The sequence below is a fragment of the Tasmannia lanceolata genome, unplaced genomic scaffold (assembly GCF_043159265.1).
Source record: "Tasmannia lanceolata isolate RefF3 unplaced genomic scaffold, GAP_Taslan_0.1 ptg000007l, whole genome shotgun sequence".
Lineage (NCBI taxonomy): Eukaryota > Viridiplantae > Streptophyta > Magnoliopsida > Canellales > Winteraceae > Tasmannia > Tasmannia lanceolata.
In genome coordinates, this window is record NW_027518684.1 from 13,556,297 (window position 1) to 13,580,597 (window position 24,301).

The following is a 24,301-nucleotide window of genomic DNA, read 5'->3' on the forward strand; positions in this document are numbered from 1 at the left end:
CAACAACTACTTATTTACCTTGAAACCATCACATTGGGCTGATGACAAGCTTACGAGGGATGCTAATTTGGGTCCCTTTCATTAAGTAGGCATTTATGCCCAGTAGAGGATATAAGGAAAATACTACCAATTAGAGGTGGACATGGTTCGGTTCGGTTCGGTTTTGGGGCATACCCAGAACCGAACCATATATAATCGGTTCCCTAAAATTGGAACCAGAACCGAACCATATAAGTTTGGAACCGAACCGAACCAGAACCATATATAATCGGTTCGGTTCGGGGTTTACCCAACCGAACTACAAACAGCCAAACAGGTATATATGGACTACAACCAGGCCCTATAAAACAGGCCTTATCAAATTATATGTGAACAGGTATATATGAACTACAAACAGGTATATATACCTGCTTATCAAAGTTTTGGGCAATTCCTAATATACATTATCCAATGCATATCAAAGTTGGGATAACATTTATGTATGGACTACAAACAGGCCCTATCAAATTATATATGAAGTTATGAACTACAAATTTGGGCAATTCCTAATATCCATTATCAATCCATTATCAAATTTGGGATAACATTTATATATGGACTACAAACATGCCCTAATATCCATTATCCAATGCAAAAATCAAATTAAACTAATTCCTCAAGTAAGTAGGGTCGGTTCTCGGTTCCGGGATCCCAAACCCAAAACCGAACCGAATATCCACCGGTTCCAAATTTTCCGAACAGGAAACGAACCATATATAGCTGGAACCAAACCGAACCGAACCAAATGTGTCGGTTCGGTTCGGTTCGAACCCGAACCATGTCCACCCCTACTACCAATAAACAGCATGCCCCTGGTTGCGAATATATAACCAAGCTGAAGAGTTCTGGTAAAATAATGTGGCACATATATTTTTATAATTTCTTTCCTAACGCCTCAATCCAATCTTCTTTGGGGTTATGATTTTTCTTAATGTTCTTCGAGGATTGCCTGCATAGAGTAACGTAGTGAAGTCCCATTGGCACATAAGACAATCTTTCATCCTTGCTGGAATACATGTCAGTGTTGAACCCATTGGCCTACACGTGGCACATGTGGGCCCACCTTTGAGTTCATCAATGTAGATTTTTAAGATCAAGGAGTTTTGAACCCACGACTTCTGCTACGATACCATGTGAAACAACCAGTTACTCCAAAAGCTTAAGCGTTATTTAATCTTTTCTATTTTTTCCTCACCCAGACTTCCAGTCATTCCTCTCTCTCTCTATTATTAGTTGCCATGCATTCATCTTCCATCACTGCTACTTACGAACTTACCATTAGTAGAAAATAAATACAACGCCAGAGAGAGCCAGAGAGAGCCAGAGAGAGAGAGAAGGAACTAAAACACATTCAATTACTCCACACATTTCAACACGATGAATATAAAAAATAATATTGCACCATTCAAATTAAATAACAAACAAATTATAAAAAAAAAGAATCATTTCATTGTATTTTCAACCAAATACCCTCACTAGGAACACCAGCATGCACAACAAAAAGCAAGTAATACCCAGGCGGCGCAATCGTAGCCGTAGGTGGCCCCATCACCACTACTTCATAAGTAAACGCCGATATCTGCAAAAGCTGGCCCACCTTCAACATCATCAATCTCTGATTCATTGCCAACCCGTGTGTCGTAAATGACGGCGTTAGCAACGTCACCCCAAATCCAAGCCTTGGCACAAACGTCGTCAAGTAGAAATTAACGGTAAACGTTTGCCGATACGTCAAGAAGTCATTCGGCGATGCAAATAAAATCCTCGGCCGAATCGCCGCGTATTGATCGGACAGATAAGGTGGTGAGAACGCCTCTAAACTCAACTCCGTTGGATATAAAACCCCCGTAAAATTATAAAACACGTGCGGATTACTGCCTCCCACTAAAATGCGCCCATCAGGTGATAATACCGATGCCGAGTGGTAGAGCCGAGGAATCGGCGAGGGATTCAAAACCAGGAACCGGTGGTTTGTAAGCTCGTAGAGAACCGGGTTCAGAACCGGCTCACGTGCCAACTCCCACCCGGCCGTACCGTTCATTGCACCGTTAATAATAAGAACATCACCAGTCGGAAGGAGCAACATATCCCCCATCACACGTGCCACAGGCATATCCTCCATCTCCCATTTAGGGTCCGAATCCGTGACCCGGATCCTCCCGCACGTGTCAACAGCATGTACAAACGTCCCATTCCCCGCTCGTTGAAACGACCCCTGTGGCGCGCCCCCACAGACCATCACCTCGGCCGAGTCAGACTCAGTATCTTCATCGAGTCGAATCGGGAGGAGCACCGAAGAGCCCGAGCTCGGATAATTCCGCGGGTCACGGTTAGGAATCTCTGGGTACTCCCTCAAAACCCTATTTGCCACGTAATCAAATAAGATCGAACGTGTATTTGCGAAAATAAAGAGATTCCCATCAGGCAAAAGGTGCAAGAATGGATAAAGATTGTTCTCGGATTGGTCTCTTGTCTCTTGCAAGAAATCTAACCGGTAATTTGATGACTGGCCGGAAAGTTCTTTCGGGAAGAACTCGTAGCTGAACTGCCGGCGGCCTCCGATGATTATAATCCGACCGTCGGGGAGGATCTGATTAGTGGCGTACCAACGGCGGACGGAGAGATAGCTGGGGATTTCAGTCCAGTCGCAATCTTGACCGTCGGATGGATCGCAAGGGGAGATTATACGGACGACACGATCGCCGTCGTTGTAACCGCCGGTTTGGATTAGGGTTCCGTTAGGGAGGACGGCACCGGAGGAGCACCAGGTGTCGGTTTGGACGGTGAGGGGGGAGAAGGTGTTGGAGGGAATGTGGTAGAGGAGGGAATGGGCCGTGCAATCGTACTTTAGGGCGAGTTCGGTTGGGTCCGAACGGCAGTGGCCAGCTGGGAGAGAGAGGTTGGAGGGTCCGAAATCGGTCCGGTCGAAGATAACGAGCATGTTGTTGTGGAGGAGTTGCATGTGCATTGCGGAGATGCCTATGCTTGAGTGGAGGAGAGTCCACTCGCCGCCGGCCGGTGGGTTGGTTGCCGCCGGCGGGAAGAGGAGGAAGAAGATTAAGAAGAAGAAGAAGAAGAACGGGTTTGGGTTAGGCATTGGGGGGTAAGAAGGTTTTTTTAATTTGTTTTGTTTCTTGGTTTTCTTGGTTTGGGGTTGATAGAGAGAAGGGAATGAAGTAGGGGAGAATCTGGATAAGAGATTGGTTGGAAGAAATTAGAGGCAAAATCACGGGATTTTTGTAGTATTGATTTACGAAAATGGCCTTGATTTACTTGGTGTGGTTTAACGTAAAATTTGTGGGGAAATGATATTTCAACCTCCCTTTGTTTGTCTTTTCTTGAAAAGACAAGCATAAAAAAGATAAATAGGGAGGTGTTATCACTTATCAGTACAACCAAGTTTTGATATTTGCACAAATCCAGCTCTCTTTTCTTCTTTCATTGGTTCTTGAGAGCTTTTTGGAAAATGTAACAACGTTTTGACGGCTCTTTAAATACTAAAAGACAAGATGGGTTAGTGAAAATATCAAAATATGGTTGTGCTGATATCATTTCCCTAAAAATAGTGGAAATAAGGTATTTTGTGTACGCCTGTATAGTCCTGTATTTCATAAAAAGTACTGTACAGCCCACACCATAAGATATACGGGATTTTATATGGTGTAAGCCCGTATAGTCCTGTATTTTTCAAAATGTACAGTACAACCCACACCATAGGATGATCCAAACCGTCCATTTGATGGGCTACAATGTAAAGAGGTTGTAGCTCAAAAATCATTTCACTAGGATGATCCCAACCCTCTGATCTATAAAAGTATCCATAATATGCAATTCCTCTGGATCAGAGGGCTAGGATCATCCTAAGGAAATATTTTTTTGGACACCAACTATTTACGTTTTGACCCATCAAATGGACAGTTTGGATCATCCTGTGGTGTGGCCCATGCAGTACATTTTGAAAAATACTGGATTATACGGCTTACACATTTCTGGTCTGTGAAAAGTTATGTTATGGCTCTGGGTTCTGTATATTACCGCGATGACTTTAAGAATGTTTAGGGGTATTATGGTCCCTAAGTTTGTTCATGTTTATTTTGGCAGCTTTTATGTTCAGAAATTAGGACACGGAATTCTGACTGTCTGAACTACGTACATTCAAAGCCCGCTGAATAAATGGCTGAGATTTCCCAATTAGAGTCTTTTTCAGGCTATATCATACCAGATCAACTAGGCAGAAAGTCACTTTTATCATCAATGGTAAAAGGCAATTTCTGGGTCCTACTAGGGGTGATGTATGTGAGATCAAGACCGCGGATCTTGTAGAACATCAAAAGACAACCATATGGTCTTGGTCCCATCCCAAACGAACATCCAATGCCCAAGATAAAGCACAAAAAAAAATCGACGGTACAGCTTGGCAGAACCATAACAAGGCTGATGGATCAAGGGTCATAATCATCCGATCAAGGTGTTCTTGACAACATCCGGCTGTCGTTATGGGTGTCATTTCAATCAATGGATCTGATAAAGTAAACAAATCTGAAGTGGGGCCCGATTAGTGTCTTTTAGAAAGGACCTTAAAAGAATAATTCATCATCTACATGGTGGGGCAATGGAATCACGGGTCAGAATAATGTTAACATCATGTGACTATCCCCCAGAAGTGATTCTCACAGTAGCGTTCTCTTAGCTAGGCCACGTTCCTTCTGGATTTTGAGTCCAAAACTGATTATTGGACTCAAAATGTATTTAATTTTGGGTTGTAAATAATTTTGGGCTCAAAATTCAAAATAGACAAGGCATAAGGGAGATGATATTTTCACTCCCCCCTAAGTACACATTCACTCCCCTTATAACATGAACAGTGGGCTACTTTAACGCTTTTTGACGTCAAATCCAGTTAAAAGGGGAGCGAATGGGTACCGGAGGGTGTACAGTCTAATAATGAGCTTTGGACTCAAAATGAATTCTCAAATTCCAAAACGAGCAAGGCCTTGGCAGTCCAAAACTTATTATTGGAATCAAAATTAAACCTAATTTTGAGTCCAATAAATTGAAAGAAGAGAATTCCCTTTCCTTCACAATCAACTGTAGTTGCTACATTAAATGGAAAGAAGCTAATCCCTTTCTAATGTAATGTTCTCTGTCTGCATATATATAGAGCCAAATGAATTGCTTCACGTGTTGTAGTAAAATCCTTATAAATTTTAGTTCTCGTCAGTTGAAAACAATTACATGCTGGTAAGAAACTACAATGCTGATCACAAAGGATGCGATTGAACAAGCCACACCTCAATTGCCTTGACCATATACATCAAAGTAGAGTTTGTGTTGCGGTCCTAAGTGGGAGCCTATCTAGGTATGGGACTAGATGGGACCCAGTCTAGTATGAGACAGGTTTAAAGGGCCTAGCCTGACGTGTTCCATCAGATTTCGAGCTTTTGGCGTATTAATAAGATACCTAACATTTGGCATTAAAGCTAAAAATGGAACGAAATGATCAGCTTGGTTCCTCGTTTGAAAAATAGCTCAAATGGGAGCTGTCCTTGTAAGAGTCTAGAGTAGTTGAGCTACTTGTGACGAGGGATGACATACCTAACGAATTCACATAGGCTCTGTTCACTTGTGTTCACGGGAAAACAAATCTCTGAAAACAACCTCTTTTTTCCTTGACAAGACCTTGGCAAGACAGAATTCTGGTGTTCACTTGCTTTCCTGAGAAAGTAACAAGCCTAGGTGGAAAATGTCAAATAATGACATGGAAATTGCCAAAAATGATGTGGAAATGTCTCTTTTCTCACAAGTGTGGGAAACCAAATCCCACTATTTTGGTAGGATTTGCTTTCCCGGGAAAACTAGTGAAAAAAGGTGGGCAAGCATTTCCTGCACAGTTCCTGCGCCAGTGAACAGGCACAGAAAACCTTTTACTACACAGTTTCCCTGGATTTCTTTTCCTAACGCCACGTCAGATTCCCGAGAAGCCTTTTCTTTTCCTTTCCCGGGAAAACAAGTGAACAGAGCCATAGTCTAAAAAGACTTGGGATTTGATACCAAAGATGACACTGGGAACATGGGGTTTGAAATTCTAGTATATTATTTAGCTCCTGGTTATTCATTTGGTCTGTAAGGTCACTAAAATGGAGGACTGACAAAGAAACTCGATATGCTAATTTTGAAAAGATTTCTTGGCCCACATGTGATAAAAAGTTTGGATAATTAAAGTTAATGATGGACCAGTCTTGATTGAAACCCTTAGAATTTTGTCTCAAATATGACAAGACAATGAGAAAGATATGAACAAGGTGTGGATTATCTTCTTGGCAGGCAGCATAAAGAGGGCAAGTGACTAATTATTTATGCCTATACTAGTGAGTCTATCTGTGGTTAAAAGTCTATTAAGTACTGTTTTCCAAGCAATGACTCATTTTAGGAGGGCACGGGCTCTTCCAGATCTAGTTTCAGATTTCAGGGTTCTGGGATTCATCGTCATTTTTATGTTCAGATTGCTTCCTGTAAGTGGATTTAACTAAGAGTTTTCTGGACGGAGAAAGTGCCCGAATGATGTTTAGATCATCCTATGGTGTGGCCCATACCGTACAGGTAGAAAGCCACCGGAGCCGATTACATAATATCCACTGTTCCGAACAAAAAACCTATGAACAAACTGAAAAGGAAAAAGCTCTTTAAGCCAACAAAAGACATATACATCAGACGAGCCATTCACTGAAAGAACCAGAAAAACGCACTTCTCGCTTGAGTCACCTTCCGCCACCCGTTCCGTTACAAGCACCAGAAGGAGCTATAAGCGGACGACATTCAGAGACTTTCTCTACAAGAGGTAGAAAGGACTCAATCATCGGCTTGTCCCCCAGACCGATCCTCTCCATCGGTGCCTTCACCGTCCTACTCCAGACGAAGCCTAAGATCCTCGATCAAATCATCTTTGGCCTCCAGTTGTCCAGCCTCCCTCCCTCTCTCTCTCTCTCTCTCTCTCTCTCTCTCTCTCTCTCTCTCTCCAACTCAGTAATCCTAGCCTTAAGGCTATGGACTTCGTCTCCAAGCTCCAATAGGAGAGAAATCGCCTCTCTATGTTGGAACTCTCCCTACAAGGAAGAAAATATTGAGAACCTTGTATTAAAGTTGAAACTGAGCAGAAGGAAAGTGATAAAGAAGAAGAGAAAATAACCTCCTGGAGGTAGAGCCGATAACCCTCAACAAAATGCCCTAGAAGGCTCTTCTCCAAATCTTTCATTTGGAGTGGAGGAGGCCAGCTGGAAGCTTCTGCTTCCTCCTTCCCCGCCCTTCTCATTCTGGTTCTCCTTGCCACCGGCTCCGGTTCCGGTACCGGCCGCGTCTCCTCGCTTCCTGCCCTCGAGCTTAGCTCGATAGCACCTTTGCCACAAACATAAGAATGAGACTCCATGGAAACTTTCAGAAAATACAGCAAAGCTTACACAAAAGAAGTAAAGGGAAAGGAAAAGACGCCTAAGGGCCTGTTCACTTGCGCTCCTGCGGTGAGAAAAGAAAGGAATATAGCGTTTTTTTTTCCGAGAAACCTACAATTGGATGTTCACTTGCTCTCTCAAGAAAACATATTTATCTAGGTGGTAATGTGAAAAGAAATACGTGGAATTTCTATTTTCTCGCTAACACGAGACTTCGTTTCCTCCCAAATAGGCGCGATTTCATTTCCTTTCCCGCGGAGGAAAATACATCGGGCACAACTTCTTCACAAGCAGAAACCCAAACCCAACCCTCTGCCATTCTCATCTTCTCCGGTGAGAAGAGAGACTCCGGCAACCTCCTTCCTGTCCGGCAAGGTACCTCTCTCTCCCTCCAATCTCGCTCTCTCTCTCTCTCTCTCTCTCTCTCTCTCTCTCTCTCTCTCTCTCTCTCTCTCTCTCTCGTAGCTTTTTTTTCGGTTTTAGATCCATCTGTGTCTCGCCTCCGACGAACTCTATGAGCGGAAAGGTGTCATTTTCCGGCTAGGTAACCCTCTCTCCCTTCTCCCTCTCTCTGTCTCTCTCTCTCTTTAGGGTTGTATTTTTTTTTTACTGTTTTTATCTCAAAATTAGCAGATCTGTAGGGTTTTGGGTTTGGTTTTGAACCATTTTTGGTTCAGATCTCATCTCGAAATCGGATTTGGGTTTTTCCCTTTCATTTTGTCGGATTTGAAGAGACTGTGGGTTTTCCATTTTTTCGTGTTTTTGGGTTTCTATTTCATCTTTTCTATGTGGTTGTGGGTGTTTATGATATGTAGGTGTTTTGGAGGTGTTGATGATATGTGGTTGGGCCTCCATTACTGTTGAAATGGGTCTCCATCTTCGGATTTTTTTTTTTGCAAAAACCCTCTTCGATCTTGTTTGCAAAAACCCTCTTTGAGGTGGTTGTGGGTGTGGGTGTTTTGTTTCATTGGTACTTGTGGGTGTTGATCTTATTTAACTGATTTGAAGTTTTTTTTGGTCTTTTTCTACATTTGGGTTCGGATTTTTTGGGGTATTTGCAATGGGGTTGCAGATTTTGGGGTTAATTCTCTGATTTTGGTTTTAGTTCTTGGATAGGTGTTGTACATTTTTGTGGGTGGCTTGGTTGTTGGGTTATGATATAATGGCTTGGTTGTGAGTGGATGGGTGTTGGTGATATGTGGGTGAATGGGTGTTGTACATTTCTATGGGTGGCTTCGTTGTTGGGTTCTGATATAATGACTTGGTTGTGGGTGGATGGGTGTTGGTGATATGTGGGTGGATGGGTGTTGTATATTTGGTTGGGATCCACAGCTGAAGAAAATATCCGTTGAAGAGCAAGTGAAGAATGACTATTTGACGGTAAGTATAAGTCGTCATAATTCCTTCATTACTTGAAGACACAATTTCGTCATAATCCTTACAATGCCTCGTTTTGTTTTCAGAGGAATCCTGAGCATTTACGCTTCTTTAATAACCGTTGGGAGCTATATGAGGAGATGAAAGTAGTGTTCGGGGAAGATTATGCCACTGGAGAGTTCGCTAGGGACAGACATGCCCCTTCTCAGGACACACAGGATGTTGAGGGGCTTTTCTCATCGAGCCAGGCAATAGGGCTCGATGATATGTTCGACGGTACGACCCCTGCTTTTACTCCTCCACCAGCTCCTCGTGCTTCCAGATCACGTCATTCACCCCCAGTTAGAGACACCAGCATGGGCTTTAGTGACTCATCGCCACTAAAAACCCCAGCATCAGGTGGTAAGGGGAAGAGGAAGAGGCGAACAAGTGGTGGACAACTTTCATCTGATATGACTTACTTGTCAGATAGTGTTAGGATGGTTGCTGAGGCCATCATTACGACTGGTGAGGTCCATAGCCTTGCTGAATTGAAAGCCGCTGTGATGAGCACCTCTGGTTTCACCATGTTGGAGCTGCTTAGAGCCTATACGTACCTGCACAAAAATCACAAGGATGCTGAAGTCTTCCTTTCCCTTTCCAAGGAAGAGCGAGTGGCTGTGATGAGCGATATTGTGGCGCGTTTGGCGTAGGTTGCTATGGTTTGGGGACCTTTTTTTGGGAATCATACGATCGTATTATATGATCATAGTATGAGTCTGCTAGTTTTCTGCATCTTTATTTTGGACTTGTTATGTTATTGTTGGACTTGTTTTGATGTGGTTTTTTTCTTCGGCTTTATTGTAATGTTGTTTACTTTGTTGGACCGCTTATTGTTCTTGGTTTATAGTTCTTGGGTCTTGGAATTATTTTCTTGGACTTGTATATGTTGTTACTTTTTAATACTTTATGTTGTTACTTTTTTATTTGCATTTCTGTAGGTTAATGGCAAAAAACAAGTTTTATGTAGTTTTTAAGGGAAGGCAGGTGGGCGTATATGACAGTTGGCAATACTGTCATCTTCAAGTTAACGGGTTTAGTGGAGCGTGTTTCCGTTCGTATGGGAGTAGGGAGGAGGCAGAAGCTGAACTTACTGTGTTTTTACATGCCATTAGTGGGCCCAACAAAGATAGGAAAGAAGAGACCAACATTCCTACGCCCCAAGCTTCAACAAGCTCTTCTGTGACGTGTTAGCTGGCTTATATTTAGTCTAGAAGTATTGTCTTAGTAAATTGATATTCTCACTCCCTTTGTTTTAATATTGACATTACCATATTCTAATGTTTAAACTTGTTTCAATACTATCTTTTGCTTTTAATTCTAATGTGTATTTTTTTCATATGGTTAGCAGTTACCATTGTATTCAACGTTTTTTTTTCTTTTGCTTTTAATTCCCTATGACTGAATGGAATTGGGTGGTGGAGCTTATTAAGTACTTACGTAATGTGTGATTGATTGCTTGAAATTAATATTAGTTGTATCACTTAATTTGATCAATATTAGATTCTAGACCCACCCTTAATGTGACTTTTCTGTTTAGTTTTCCGAGTACAGTTTACTTGGCAAGTGAACAGGCTTAGGAAACCTTTTCTCTGGATTTCTCAGATTTTCCTGCGCAAGTGAACAGGCACAGGATTCCTTTTCCTGCACAGTTTCCTTTCCTTTCCTTTCCTTTCTGCCACGTCAGATTCCTTTCCTTTCCTTTCCCGAGAAAACAAGTGAACGGACCCTAAAAGGTTGAATAAAAAAAAGACCAATTTGTCCTTTAAATAGAAGATTTGGTAACAAGCGGGAATCCCGTCTCTTAAAAACCCACAACCATCTGGACGTGTGGCACCATAGGAAATGTGATTGGACTAAAATCTATTATGACAATGACGTTTCCCATCTCCGCATCAAATACCTACAGCCGACGTTTCGAATTCCTATGACAGTGTTAATGATTTCACTCGCTGACTTACAACCTTTGAGCTCCTTCTAATGACGCTTTAGATCCTCGAACAAAGAGATGCGGATTCTTCACCGATATAATAATGAAGAAGCGCGGAAAGAATAATCAGTTCCTAAGCTCTTTTTAGTTAGATGAGATTTTAGTAGAAGTAGTAGTCAACATGGAGGTGACAAGGCTGGGATATGTGTAGACTTGTCTAGAGAAGATTAGAGGAAATTTTGGGAAATTTTGGTAGTGTTTTTGGTTAGATGTCAAAGCATGTGGGAGAATGGAGGGGTGTCATTAACAAAATAAGTGGTAGAAGAGAGAGAAAGAGAGAAAAAAGTAATGAGTAGAAGGAAAGTGATAAAAAAGAAGAGAAAATACCTCCTTGAGGTAGAGCCGATAACCCTCAACAAAATACGATAGCACCTTCGCCACAAACATAAGAATGAGACTCCATGGAAACTTTCAGAAAATACAGAAAAGCTTACACAAAAGAAGAAAAGGGGAAAGGAAAAGACGCCAAAAGGTTGAATAAAAAAGAAGACCAATTTGTCCTTTAAATAGAAGATTTGGTAACAAGCGGGAATCCCGTCTCTTAAAAACCCACAACCATCTGGACATGTGGCACCATAGGAAATGTGATTGGACTAAAATCTATTATGACAATGATGTTTCCCATCTCTGCCATCAAATACCTACAGCCGACGTTTCGAATTCCTATGACACTGTTAATGATTTCACTCACTGACTTACAACCTTTGAGCTCCTTGAGCTCCTTCTAATGACGCTTTAGATCCTCGAACAAAGAGATGCGGATTCTTCACCGAAATAATAATGAAGAAGCGCAGAAAGAATAATCAGTTCCTAACCTATCTCGTAAAGCGAAAGGTTTCCCTAGTCCTTAGTATGCCGCGTATTGAATTTCTTCCCGTAAGCTACTTCCCCAACCCATGCAAGGGCTGAGGAAGTAGGGGCAATATGTTAGGGGTAAAATCGGAATCCACCTTTTAGATCTGGATACTTATCATAGGACCATCGAACGGCCCTTAATATACCTTTCACTTTTCCTTTATAATGGACTCCACGTTCCAATTCGCCACATCAGCTAAAGTTGTTAGAGATCGGATCTCACGATCTTGTGATTAAGACATTAGGCTTCAACTAATGTATACACCGTATATAGTTCTGTTAACTTCCGGACCAATAAGGAAGAGACACGTAGGCCCTATACCAGACTAATATGCATGATCCCCTTTAAAAGAGGACTCTCCAGCGCAAACATTCTCCAGGGTTCTAAAGGTGGAACCAAAGCTTTCTCCGGCATAAGCTCGCGTCTTTTCATCGTCATCTTTTTCTCCAGGTGATATCTGATCGGTAAAAGGTTTACATTACTCGCTTAATTTCTACTTCTAGTCATCTTTCCAGTCTTAGCTTTCTTTTGTGAACATTGATTCCTATCTAGAGGATAGTTGCGATCTTTCAGAGCTAGATCTCCGGGATCTTTCACCTTCTTCTATGAGTGCAGGAAATTACTGGCAGAACTCTCCAACCACACGATCATCAAGACGGAAATTAGTGTTAACAGTACTCGTGTGCTTCATTTGCACATCGCAATGCATATCTCACTTGCTATTAACATGCCACATCTGAGTTGTTAACTTATAATTCTGTATTTAATATAAAATTTCAAATGGGAAGAAATCGGTGCCCAACACCTTTCAGTTTTGTAACCTACGGTGAATCCAATCTAAAATCGCAAGCCATGGTTTGTGGAGTCACCATGTCTTGAGCCCTAGGTGTCTACTCAGGTGGGTCTCTTTGTCAAAATTCTAAGAAGTTAAAACTTTCTATTTTTCAACGAAATGAGGCACCCTCTACTTCAACTTAAAAGAAAAAGAGAACCAGGAGGAGCCCCTCATCCTTATGGCTATGCTTGGATTGAAAGAAAAACAATTTTGACTGACATTTCTTTCTTGAAATTTTTATCTCTTTCAAAGATTTAGATGAATGGCTTAGATCACTCAATGATGTGAGCATGTGGCCCTCTAGCAGTGCCACTTGTTAAAGACATTAGAACGGCTAACAGAAATTAAGTTACTTTCACGATCAATGATGAAGGACAATATTTGGGTCCTACATGCCGTCATAGAGAGGAATGTATGGGAAGTCAAGACCTTTGATCCCGTAGAACGGAATGGGGCAAGCCACATGATCTTGCTCCCGTCCCGAACGTACATGGCATGCCTAAAATAAAGAGTACAGAAATCACAGGTTTATCCTTTCATAGTAAAACTCTAAAGGAGGCTTGATGAATCAACGGCGTAGGATCATCTAGTCATTTTTTTTAAAAATATGCTGTGGAACTAGGCTTAATGGATCAATGGCCTAGGAATGTCTCTTTTTATTTAGTCCTTTTTTTTTGGCTTGGGCTCCATTTCTTTACGCCCATTTCTACACTAAAAAATAGCATAAAATCCATTTTATGCCCAAAAACAAAAAAAACAAAAAAAACTGACCGTTAGTAAGGGTCTTGAAGTGTTTGGAGAGAGAGAGAGAGTGGGTATAGCCGTATAGGTACTAGGGGTGGACATGGTTCCGGTTCAAACCGAGGAACCGAACCGAACCGGCACATTTGGTTCGGTTCGGTTCGGTTCCATTTCTATATGGTTCGGTTCCGGTTCAGAAATCCGGGAACCGGTGCAAATTCGGTTCGGTTCTGGGTTTGGGATCCCGGAACCGAGAACCGAATTGGTTTAATGTAATCTTTGCTTTGGATATTAGGGCCTTATTATTTTCCAAATTTGTAGTTCATGGCTTCATGCATTGCCAAAATTTGTGCATTATTATCCCATCTGTTTGTACTTCTTCATACTTCATATAAGTTTTGCATTCCCAAATTTGTGCATGTTACTATTACTGTTAGTACTTGTAATTCATATATAAACAGGGCCATTGGTGAAGGTTGGGTAAACCCAGAACCGAACCGATTATATATGGTTCTGGTCCGGTTCGGTTCCACACATACATGGTTCGGTTTTGGTTCCAATTTCAGGGAACTGATTATATATGGTTCGGTTCTGAGTTTAGCCCAAAAGCAAACCGAACCGAACCATGTCCACTCCTAATAGGTACCCGGTTACATGACGTTAAAAGGGTGATAAAGGACTCAAAGAGGGCAAATTTATCAGCCCTAAAAAAGGGGATGTAAATAATAAAAGGGCGGTACCATTTGTTGGTTGGACCCACTTATCTTCAATTGAGGGTGGATGTATAAAAAAAAAAAAAAGTGGGCCCTGCCATTTGCTGGTTGGACCCGCCACATCAGCCTGTTGAAGGGGGATTATCATCCTTTTTCTCCAACTTTCTTTGAAACTCTTGTTTCAAGAAGGCTAACAAAATGAGTTATGCTCAGAATGTAGCTTATTACGGGCAGCTTTAAGGCCGAGAGAGAGAGAGAGAGAGAGAGAGAGAGAGAGAGAGAGCGTCCTGTGAGGTTGGTCAATCTCAATCCTAACTACATATTTATGAATTCTCCAACAAAGACTATCCTTATGGAATATCTGTAGTGCAGGCTTTTGTTTTTAATACTTTGTTGGGACTCTAACACATGCATCTGCAGTGTGCAGCAAATGGGCACGCTTTGGTTCATGCTCTTACACCTAATAAAAACAATGATGGTCTTAGAGCAGGTACATAAATAGAGAGAGTTTTTACTCTTTCCTCTGTTTTAAGCGTAAATTTTATTTGTTAAACATTTTAACCAAAACGGGGATGTAGCTCACATGGTAGAGCGCTCGCTTTGCATGCGAGAGGTACGGGGTTCGATACCCCGCATCTCCACTCCTCCCTACATTACATAACATGAGTTTATTAATGGAACTTTTTCTTTTAATTTTTATCCATAGAAAACAATGGATAAAAGAAGTATTTAAAAAATAAATAAAAGGCATGCCTCTATGCTGATAAGGGCTATTGATCTATGAATCCGGGCTATCTATGGGGATCATAACTCCTCCTTTGTGAAATCCAATGGTCAGGATAATTCCTAGTCTCACCTGGCAAAATGTAAATCATCTCTATGAATGGTTTGGAACATCGAACTATATGATACTGTTTTATTTTCTATATATTTATTTTATTTTGTGAGTATGATGGTGAACAAACTTGCCCATTGTTGATTAAACAGGCCACAACAAGCATTGGGATTAGGGGGTTAAGGGGTAATTAACCCCTTGGTTGAGGAAATTTCTGATTGGGTGATGGATTCATCTGCCTCCTTCGTGCATGTTAGGAGGTCAGCCAATTGTGAAGCTGATGTTTTGGCAAAGGCTAGTATTGATAGAGTTGTTCTAGAATGGTTTGATTACATGCCTCCTTAATTGTATTTTTTCTTCCTTTTTTTTGTTTCTCTTATCTTTTCCTGTTCTTGTATTCTTTGGAGACCTTCTCGGTTCCTTATTTAATATATAGCCATTTCAAAACAAAACAAAAAAACCCCTTGTTTAGGACATTTCTCTTTTTTTTTCCTTCATTTTTCATTAGCATTGAATCTCAACGGTTTTATCAGAGAAAACAAATGTATGCCATGGTGTCAACGTTTTCCAAATTTTTTGTTATCTTATAGAAGATTTGATTACCAAAGATTTCAAATTTTTTCAGTAGCATATGTACTGTACTATGATTTTTCTTAGCGTCATAACAGAGTTATGTTAGAGCATGAATCGAGTGTAAGCTTTTAAAAGCTTGTGGAATTTTTTGTTGCTCTATGGAATCCCATTTGTTATTAAAAAAAAAAAAACCGAAAACCTTGCTAAGTATGGCTTTTCTGCTTCTCTGTGGAACCTTGCTAAGTGTGGAATTTTTTTTTGCTTGACAAGAAATTTTTGCAAATCATTTAACTTTCCTCTGACTAGGATCTGTTTAATCATCAAGCTTTGAGGTTTCTACATTAGCAATTGGGCATTTTGTTTGCGTATATTTTGTTAGCTAGCAACAATTGTATGGTTTGCAAATTCCTTCTTACATTTTACTATTGGGTTGGACTGTTTTTCTTCTTGAGGGTTTATGGTTACCCTCCATTTTCTGTTAGTTGGAAATAAAGTGTTCAATTGGGATACTGAAATCCTCTCTAAGACTATCCATGCCACAAGTCTGATTTTTCTACGCATGTTCCCTTTGGTTTCTACTGAATGTACATACAAATGAGCGAGTGGGGACATAGGTTACATTACTGCATTATAAGGGAAAAAATGGAACCTTTTTTTTCCAGTTTAAGTCCTTTTTTTACGATTGCACAATGAAGATTTGATCTCCTTCCACCACCTCTTGCTTCATAAATAATGGAATTATAATTGGTTTATTGGATGCAGCCTTAATGCCTCTTTCAATTCCTATCTGGGTCTAGAAAGGGAAAGAGTAGAAATATATCATAAGAAAGGGTGGAAATATTAACTCAACACATAAGAAAAACGAAAAGGAAAACACTTTGAAAACGGATTCCGTGTGGAAAATAAAAACGGGAGTGTGGAATATAAAGACGGGAGTGACATGACCGTTGTGTTCTAGTTCTCGGCAGGGAACTCCGGCTTGAAAGTGCTTCACCCGAAAAAGTAGTGTACTCGCAAAAGGGAGATCATTTACGAGAGATGATCCATCTGTATCTAACGTATCAATTCAAAATATTGGGCCTAAAAAGATGAATTCAATACAACTTTATTGTTTTATATCACATAGAACTTTAATTTGATCCAAACCATCCGTTTGACGGGCACACGATAGTTTGATCCAATCGTCCATTAGGTGGGGCACACCGTAAGATGAACCAAAACATCCAATTGATGGGCCACAACGTAAATAGATTGGAGCCCGAAAATCAATTCCATAGGATGATTCCGACCCTCAGATCTATAGAGATTTCCATAATATGCAATTCCTCTATAGATCACAGGGTTGGGATTAACCTATGGAAATGAGTTTTGGGCCACAACATATTTATGATGTGCCGGATCAAATGGACAATTTGGATCATCCTAAGGTGTGCCCATCAAATGGACGGTTTGATCATACCACGGTGTGCCCATCAATGGTTTAAATCATTCTACGGTGTGGCAAGTATAGTACTTTCTGAAAATTAATATACCACAGCGACATACACTATATAAATCTCATAAGAGAGATGTTGCCTTTATTGGTGAAGTGAGAGATTTTAGGGATTTCTAAATTATCTATATTAATGAGGCTTACAGTAAAACTGCCAAAATTTTGTCTACTGGGGCTCTTGCTTGAAGCAACTATTGGGTTTTGTATGTCTCTTAGGGCTCTTGCTTAAAGCAACTATTGGGTTTAATTATGATAATTACCCCTTTGACCGCGTGGCCTTTTCATCTTCTCCCACTTCTTCTGACTGCAAAGTTTTCACCATTGAGGAACTGAATTTTCACAATGTTATTATCTTCACGTGTTCTCCTAGGGCTAACACTTGGACTAATATTGTCCTTAAGAATCATCAATGGTTTTTTATGTCTCAATGTAACCCGGTTTTCTATAACGGGGTTTTCTATGTACTAGGAAAGGATGGAAGTTTGGGTGTTTTTTATCCCATGAAGCCTACTTGGTCTGTTCTTAGGATGATCACTTCGGAGAAAAATATTGCACAAATCCCTTGGAAAGACTTCACTTCTAAGAATTACTTGGTAGAGTCCGGCGAAAAGCTCTTGTGTGTATCTATTAATGTTTTACGAAGTGCAATTCAGATTTTCTCCTTCAATCATTGTAAGATGGACTGGGAAAAAATCCACAGTTTGGAAGACCGAACATTGTTTCTTAAGTTATCGCACTTCTGTTTTGACAACCCTTCCGATGATGGGAATGCAAAATAAAATTATTTTATCTGAATATAGCAATTGGTGGAGAGTCTACTCTATTAAGGAAACTAGGTTCGGAAGAATGATCAATTGGAATCCGAATGAGGATTTCTCCAATTTTGCATATCATATCACTTGGCTTGAACTTAGATGGTACCCAAGAAGATCACTAGTGAGTCGTTTGATGCCATGTTTATATGGAGAATTTTGATTTTCTTTTATTTTTTGAAGTTCTTGTTATTAGTTGTATTGAATTAAAGTTCTATTTGATATTTACTAGCCGTTCTTCATAATTCTTCTTTTCCCTTTTTTTGTATGTGTGGAGTTAATATTTCAACCCTTTCTTATGATATATTCATCACCTTTTAGACCCCGATAAGAATTCAAGAAGGCATCAAGGCAGCATCCAATAAAATTCCATATCCAATAAAGCAAATATAATTCCATTATTTATGAAGTAAGATGTGGTGCAAGGAGATCAAATCCTTCAGTCTGTAATCTTAAAATGGCACTTAAATTGAACAAAAGGTTCCATTTTCCCCTTCTAATGTAGTAATGTACATGTGCACATGCTCTCACAGTCTCATGCAACACAAGTCCCCACTCGTGCATTTGTGCCTACATTCAGTAGGAACCCAAGGGAAAAATCAAACATGGTATGGACAGTATCTGTTAGAGAGGATTTAAGTATCTTAATTGAACACTTTATTTCAAACTAATAGAAAATGCAGGGTCACCTTAAGAAGAAAAATGATCCAACCCAAAGTTTAAAATGTCAAAAGGAATTTGCAACCCATACAATTGTTGCTAGTCAACAAAATATACGCAAACAAAATGCCCAATTGCTTTTTTTTTCTTTTTTTTTGATGGGTAAGCTGGGGTTCCACGGGACCCCTACCAATTTATTAGATAAAGAAAAAGATGATACAATAAGATCACAAACCAACCCTAACTCGAACTAGCGAGAGGGAGAACCAAGGCTCTTAAAAAATGAGCATCAAGCACTAAGCCTAAGAGAACAAAAAGAGATCAATACTTCTGAATTGAATAATCATCTAATTTTGAAGGGGTGTTGGGCTCTTTGTGAGCGTTTTAGCCAGATTTTCTTTGGAACTTCCTGCCAATTTGATTCTCCAAGATCTGGGGTCTCCTCTTCGCCGTTATCCTCATGTTCGACTTGAATCAAGTGAACTTGATTGCGTTCGTCCGCCCAAGGTACTTTCTTTTTTGGAGAGACTCTGGAACCTTTTATGCATGAGGGAATCTCTTCAGGGTCAGAGTAGTCCTCTGATCCAGTATCTTCTTCACTCTCTTCGTCTTCCGTCGTTTCCTCTGAATCTTGGTTCATGGTGGAAAGATTTTCTTGTTCTTCCTCATTTTCCTCCGTTGCTCCAAGGACTTTCTCTATCTCCTTCTTCCCTTTGCGACTCCGTTTGTTCTGTTTCTGCAAATTCTAGAGTGGAGAATTTATTCAGAGTCTCTATCGTAGTCACCTGATTCTCCTTGTGAGCCTGACTTTTAGTGTCGTTATGAATTCTAGGAGGGGTCTTCTCTGTCATCACTTTTCCTTGGGCCTGGGTCCTTGAAGGTGCGAGCAAGGGATTACTTTACTCCACACCTTGCTTCTGGATGTTTTTCGAGATTGGCCTCCATTCCTGCTTTGAGGAGTTTGTGGGGACCTTCTTCATTGTGTTCAGCGGGCATGAGTTTGCAGAGTGGCTGAATGTCTTGCATATCTGACATGAGCTGGGTTTCCAGTCATATTCAACGGCCTGGGTGATGCATTCCGTGGAGGTCTTGATCTCAATGCTATCTGGGAGGACGGTGTCTGCTTCAACTTCAACGCACAATCTCGCAAAGTTTAGCCTGATTGCATCTGCTGTATGGCTATCCCTGTATAGCGGTTTGCCAAACCCGCTGGCAATCTTACTGAGGATTGTGTTAGTCCAGAACTTTAGATGCAGGTTTGGGAGCCTGATCCATATGGGGGTACGCTTGAGATTTGATTTTTCTATGAGAATATCCTTTGACCACTTTCTTAGGATGAGAGGTCTTCCTCCGTAACTATGTGCAAGTGCTTCAAGAACCAGCGAGCAATCCTCAGGGATCTAATTAAATGCCCAATTGCTAACATAGAAAACTTAAAGCTTGTGGATTAAAATGATCATAGTTGCAGAAAAGCACAATTAGATTTCCAAGATGGATCTAATTAAATGATTTATAAAAATTTCTTGCCAAGCAAAGAATTTTCTGCAATTAGCAAGGTTCCACAAAAAAATTGTTATGTGGAAAGATAGAGAAGCAAAAAAACCCCACAGTTAGCAAGGTTTTTCGGCACCCCCTTTTTTTAAACATCAAATGGATTCCATAGAGCAACCTGAGATCAACGAAAAATTTCCCAAGTTTTAAAAAGCATACACTCGGTTCATGCTCTATCATAACAACTATGTTATGATGCTAAGAAAATCATAGTATACAGACTGCAGAAAATATTGAAGGAAAACACAGAGAGATGAAAATCTTTGAAATTTTTCATAATCAAATCCTCTATTTGAATGAGTCATCATAGTCATCTGTGAAAGCGCCAGAATCCGGGTTCGCTATCGTGCGGTGGGTAGAGAGCCTCCGCTGGGGTCTGTAATCACAAACAAAGGAGTTAGGAAGATCTGGGGTGGGTCTCGGACGACCACTTCGACACCCAAGTCAGATTCTGGACCAACAATATAATGAACAACAAGAAACGGCGGAAGTATAATCAGGTTTACCAGGACCAATGCACGGGTTATTTCTCTGATATCTATGTGAGTGATTTGGGGGCAGTGCATAGGAGAAGGGATAGGGCGTCCAACACCTCTTCCCCCTCTTGCTTAGAGTAGGAAAACCTTAATATAGGTCTTTTGCTCCCTTTTTTTCGTCCCCCCTTTCATGGGACTTAATGGTGTATTTATATTTTTTTCTTGCATGCAAATTCTCTTAGTAGGGCGTCGCGTGGATCCTTTTCATCATTTCGGAGAGAAAATCTTCTTTTGTTGGATTGGGCTGCCCCCTGGTTCAACGGTGCGCGTGGCTTTTATTGTGTAATTTTGCCTATAATCGTGATGATGGAGGTTTTTCTTGGTGGCGGGGAGATGACGCGTGGCGAAATCTCGTGGTCTTGCCGTTTTCTAGCATCTTTCTTAATCATGATTAGATTCTCCTTCCGCATGGGCGACACGTGGTGACATCTAACAGTCCCACCGTATTTATGCCTTATCAATTTGGAAGCGGCTGAACAGGCACTCAGCAAAGTGAAGATTAGGGTCCCCTACAAGCTTTCTAACAAGATAAGGAAAGGTTTATCAAAATTGTGAGAATCCCCATCTTATTGCTGTTATATATACTAGTAACTTAGTAAGAACCCTTGTGCAATGCACAGAGAAAATGAAGTGGGGCATTGCAAAAAGCTACCATGGGCTTTAGTGTTTTTGAATCACAGAGAATTAAATTAAAGACGAAAAAATACATGGGCAAGACCCAGCAATCGAGATAATCAATACAAGACAAAAGAAAACAACAACAAAGAGCACACAATACAAAGACACATAAAGGGGGAGAAGGGTAATTGTGCACATCCGTATGGAATAGTCCCGCCCTAAAATTTAGGCTGGAGATACCCTATGTCATAAAAAATTAGAAAAAGAAAGTGTGTCCCCCTTAATCCTAATTCCTTTCAAACTGGCAAATCAAGTGGATTGTTTCTTATAGCTGCCTAATCTTGATCGGACGGTTCCAAGCATGTATTGGCAACTATGAAATTAATTTTCCCCCCATAGAATATTAGTTTAATCAATTGGTGAGAGAGACGGGTAGGAGAGACTTGAGACGAGATGAGTGATGAATGAGGAGGGGGTGAGAAGTGACCAAAACAACAGGGAAATAATCAATATTTTGAGTGGAGCTTTATTTTTTATTGTATGTCATCATTTTCTTACTCTGTTCACTCCTCTCACCTCTCCCTCTCCTCCGCTCTCTCACAATTGGGTAAGCTTATATTCCATGGAAGAATAGTTATGGATGCCAAACATAGCCTATGAGATTATTTTCCAAGAAATTTCTTGAATTTTGAGTATGGTACTAGCTACAGAGTTAGTTTCTCCACTCACATTGGCTGAACGGATAGGGATAAGTTAAGGGTGTATGTAAATAAAAAAACGGGGGCCTACCATTTGTTGGTTGGACCCACTTGTCTTCAGTTGTGGGTGGATGTATAAAAAAAAAGGGGCCCTACCATTTGTTGGTTGGGCCTAGACCTGGCAAAATGTGACCTGGACCCACGGGTCCACCCAGCCCACCATTAATTTATAGGTTTGATTAGTGACCCGTTGAAATTTGACCTTGCCCAGCCCAACCATTCAAAATTTGGCCAGGCTGGGTAAACCCAAGTTTTTGCGTATGAACTCATTTTCCTGTGATGCTTTGAAAACCCAAACAGTTTTAGTGTGTCCTTGTCCAGAGTATATATTAAGCTTCATTTTCTTAAAAATTAAATATGCTAAAAATTGGACATACTAATTAATGACATATGCATGTATTAATGGTTTATGAATAACTAGAATACTGATTGAACTAGAATCAGTATTAATACTGATTGCACAACTAGAATCTATGATTTTAACATTTAATGTACTTGGAATGTGTCTTTGATTAAAAAATTGAGTGACCCCCGGGTCCACCAGCCCATATGGGTGGGGTCTGGGTTCACAAAGTAGTGACCCGTAAGATTCCTGGTCATTTGTGACCCGGCCGATACCACCCAGACCCGTAAGGGTTGGGTGAAACCCAGCCTGGCCCACCCGTTTGCCAGGTCTAGTTGGGCCTACCACATCAGCCTATCGAAGGTGGATTGTCATCCTTTTTCTCCAATTTCCTTAGGAACTCGTGTTTCAAGAAGGCTAACAACATAAGTTCTGTGTGGAATGCAGCTTTTTATAGGCAGCTTAAGGCCTCAAAGAGAAAGATTAAGGAGAAAAAGTGAGGTTGGTCAATCCTAACTTCGATATAAATTCTCCAACAAAGAGTATCCTCACTTGCTTTTCAGTCTCTATAAAGAATATATCTGTCGAGCAGGCTTTTTTTTGCATATGGTCTGCATTTCATTTTCCCTTTATTGGGAGCCTAACACATCACACATTCAACTGCAGTGTGCAGCAAATGAGCACGCCATGCCTTACGTCCTTACCCTTACAACACCTACATGCTCTGAGAGATTGAGACTGAACCGCTCTTTGCTCAAATGATGGAAATCTAAACATTGTTTAAAAGAAGTTATAATAGATTCAAGAAGCAAATGGGGATGTAGCTCACATGGTAGAGCGCTCGCTTTGCATGCGAGAGGTACGGGGTTCGATACCCCGCATCTCCACTGCTACATACGTTGTTATGACTTAATGTAGCTTTTGCTTTTTATTTTTAATTTACTATCTTTCAGAAAAATGCATTGGGGCCCACACGGTTCAATGATCAAAACCATTCATCTGTTCGATCGTGACTTATTTAAGTCACGCCTTCAAAAATCATCCCCATAGGATGATCCTAACCCTTTGATCACTAGAAAAACAAAACATTATAAAAACCGAGAATTTATACGGTGGAGCCCTAAAAAATAGAAAGCCCCACATTGTTTGGGTGATCTAAACTGTTCATTTGTTGGGCCCTGGTGTATAAGGTGTGCCCTAAAAATCTTATCCTTAGGATGTTCCTAACCCTTTCATCTGTGGAGTTTTAAAAAAGATGGCACAATATAAAAACCTTCAGAAGATTTTCTGGCGAATTCCTATCTGTATCCAGGCCCAACAAATGGACGGTTTAGATCACTCAAAAAATGTGGGCCTTCCGCCATACAATTACTTTGTAAAAAAGTAAAACTTAGGAAGTGAAATATTCGTCTCTAATGTATCTACGACTACTCTTTTATACTACAAGGAGGTGTCCCGAGCAGGAACAGGGGAGAATATATCATTTCCCTAAAACCTTCGAGAAATTTAAAATGCACCCATTTCTCCAATTTCCCGCCAACGGAACCCGGGGAATTTGGTAGTCAATAGTAATAGGGTTCCCACTAAGCACGACATACCTCGGGAAATTATAATCGTACTCCTTTGTTTTGATAATGGAACTCCTCGCTTTTCAGAGCACTTTTCTGCACTTTTTCATTGGATGTTGATGAGAATTGCAAGAACCTTTTACTAGTTAGTGTAAAACGAAGTAAAGGGTGCCATTATTAAGAAAAATAAAATTAGTGCGGATATCAATTACCTTAGAAAATTTACCATAATTTTCATGACTAAATGATAATTGCAGTAAATAGCCGTTTCTCCACACCTTCATCTCTACATTTCAAATCTAACAGAAATTACTGCCGTATTACCATTTATAACCCCATTAATCACGATAATAAAACATTTCAATTTAAGCAATTCAATAAAGAAACTTACCATTTCAATTTCCTTCTCCAAATTTACAGAAACAACAAGGGTATTTTATTCTCTCTATTGTGCTTTCCTTAACCCAATATAAAAACAATATAATGGATCTGCAGGCAAAAAAGCATCTAAGGGCGTTTT

General features: G+C 40.5%; 3 protein-coding genes and 2 non-coding genes across 5 annotated transcripts; 3 read left to right on the forward strand and 2 right to left on the reverse strand.

The window, feature by feature from the left end:
- Positions 1-1,375: 1,375 nt before the first annotated feature.
- On the reverse strand, positions 1,376-3,390 carry LOC143881008 (glyoxal oxidase-related protein). The gene has a single exon (XM_077383990.1). It carries the CDS (start codon positions 3,134-3,136, stop codon positions 1,487-1,489), a length of 1,650 nt encoding a protein of 549 aa, XP_077240105.1. The 5' UTR covers positions 3,137-3,390; the 3' UTR covers positions 1,376-1,486.
- Positions 3,391-8,629: 5,239 nt separating this feature from the next.
- LOC143881010 (uncharacterized) lies at positions 8,630-9,755 on the forward strand. Its single transcript, XM_077383991.1, has 2 exons — positions 8,630-8,864; positions 8,948-9,755. Exons 1-2 carry the CDS (start codon positions 8,760-8,762, stop codon positions 9,551-9,553), a joined length of 711 nt encoding a protein of 236 aa, XP_077240106.1. The 5' UTR covers positions 8,630-8,759; the 3' UTR covers positions 9,554-9,755.
- Positions 9,756-14,603: 4,848 nt separating this feature from the next.
- On the forward strand, positions 14,604-14,676 carry TRNAA-UGC (transfer RNA alanine (anticodon UGC)). Its single transcript has one exon. It is a non-coding gene; the product is annotated as a tRNA-Ala (tRNA).
- Positions 14,677-19,306: 4,630 nt separating this feature from the next.
- On the reverse strand, positions 19,307-24,065 carry LOC143880596 (uncharacterized). The gene is made up of 2 exons (XM_077383584.1): positions 23,994-24,065; positions 19,307-19,807 (listed from the first exon to the last, which is right to left on the reverse strand). Exons 1-2 carry the CDS (start codon positions 24,063-24,065, stop codon positions 19,307-19,309), a joined length of 573 nt encoding a protein of 190 aa, XP_077239699.1.
- TRNAA-UGC (transfer RNA alanine (anticodon UGC)) lies at positions 23,028-23,100 on the forward strand. Its single transcript has one exon. It is a non-coding gene; the product is annotated as a tRNA-Ala (tRNA).
- Positions 24,066-24,301: the final 236 nt, after the last annotated feature.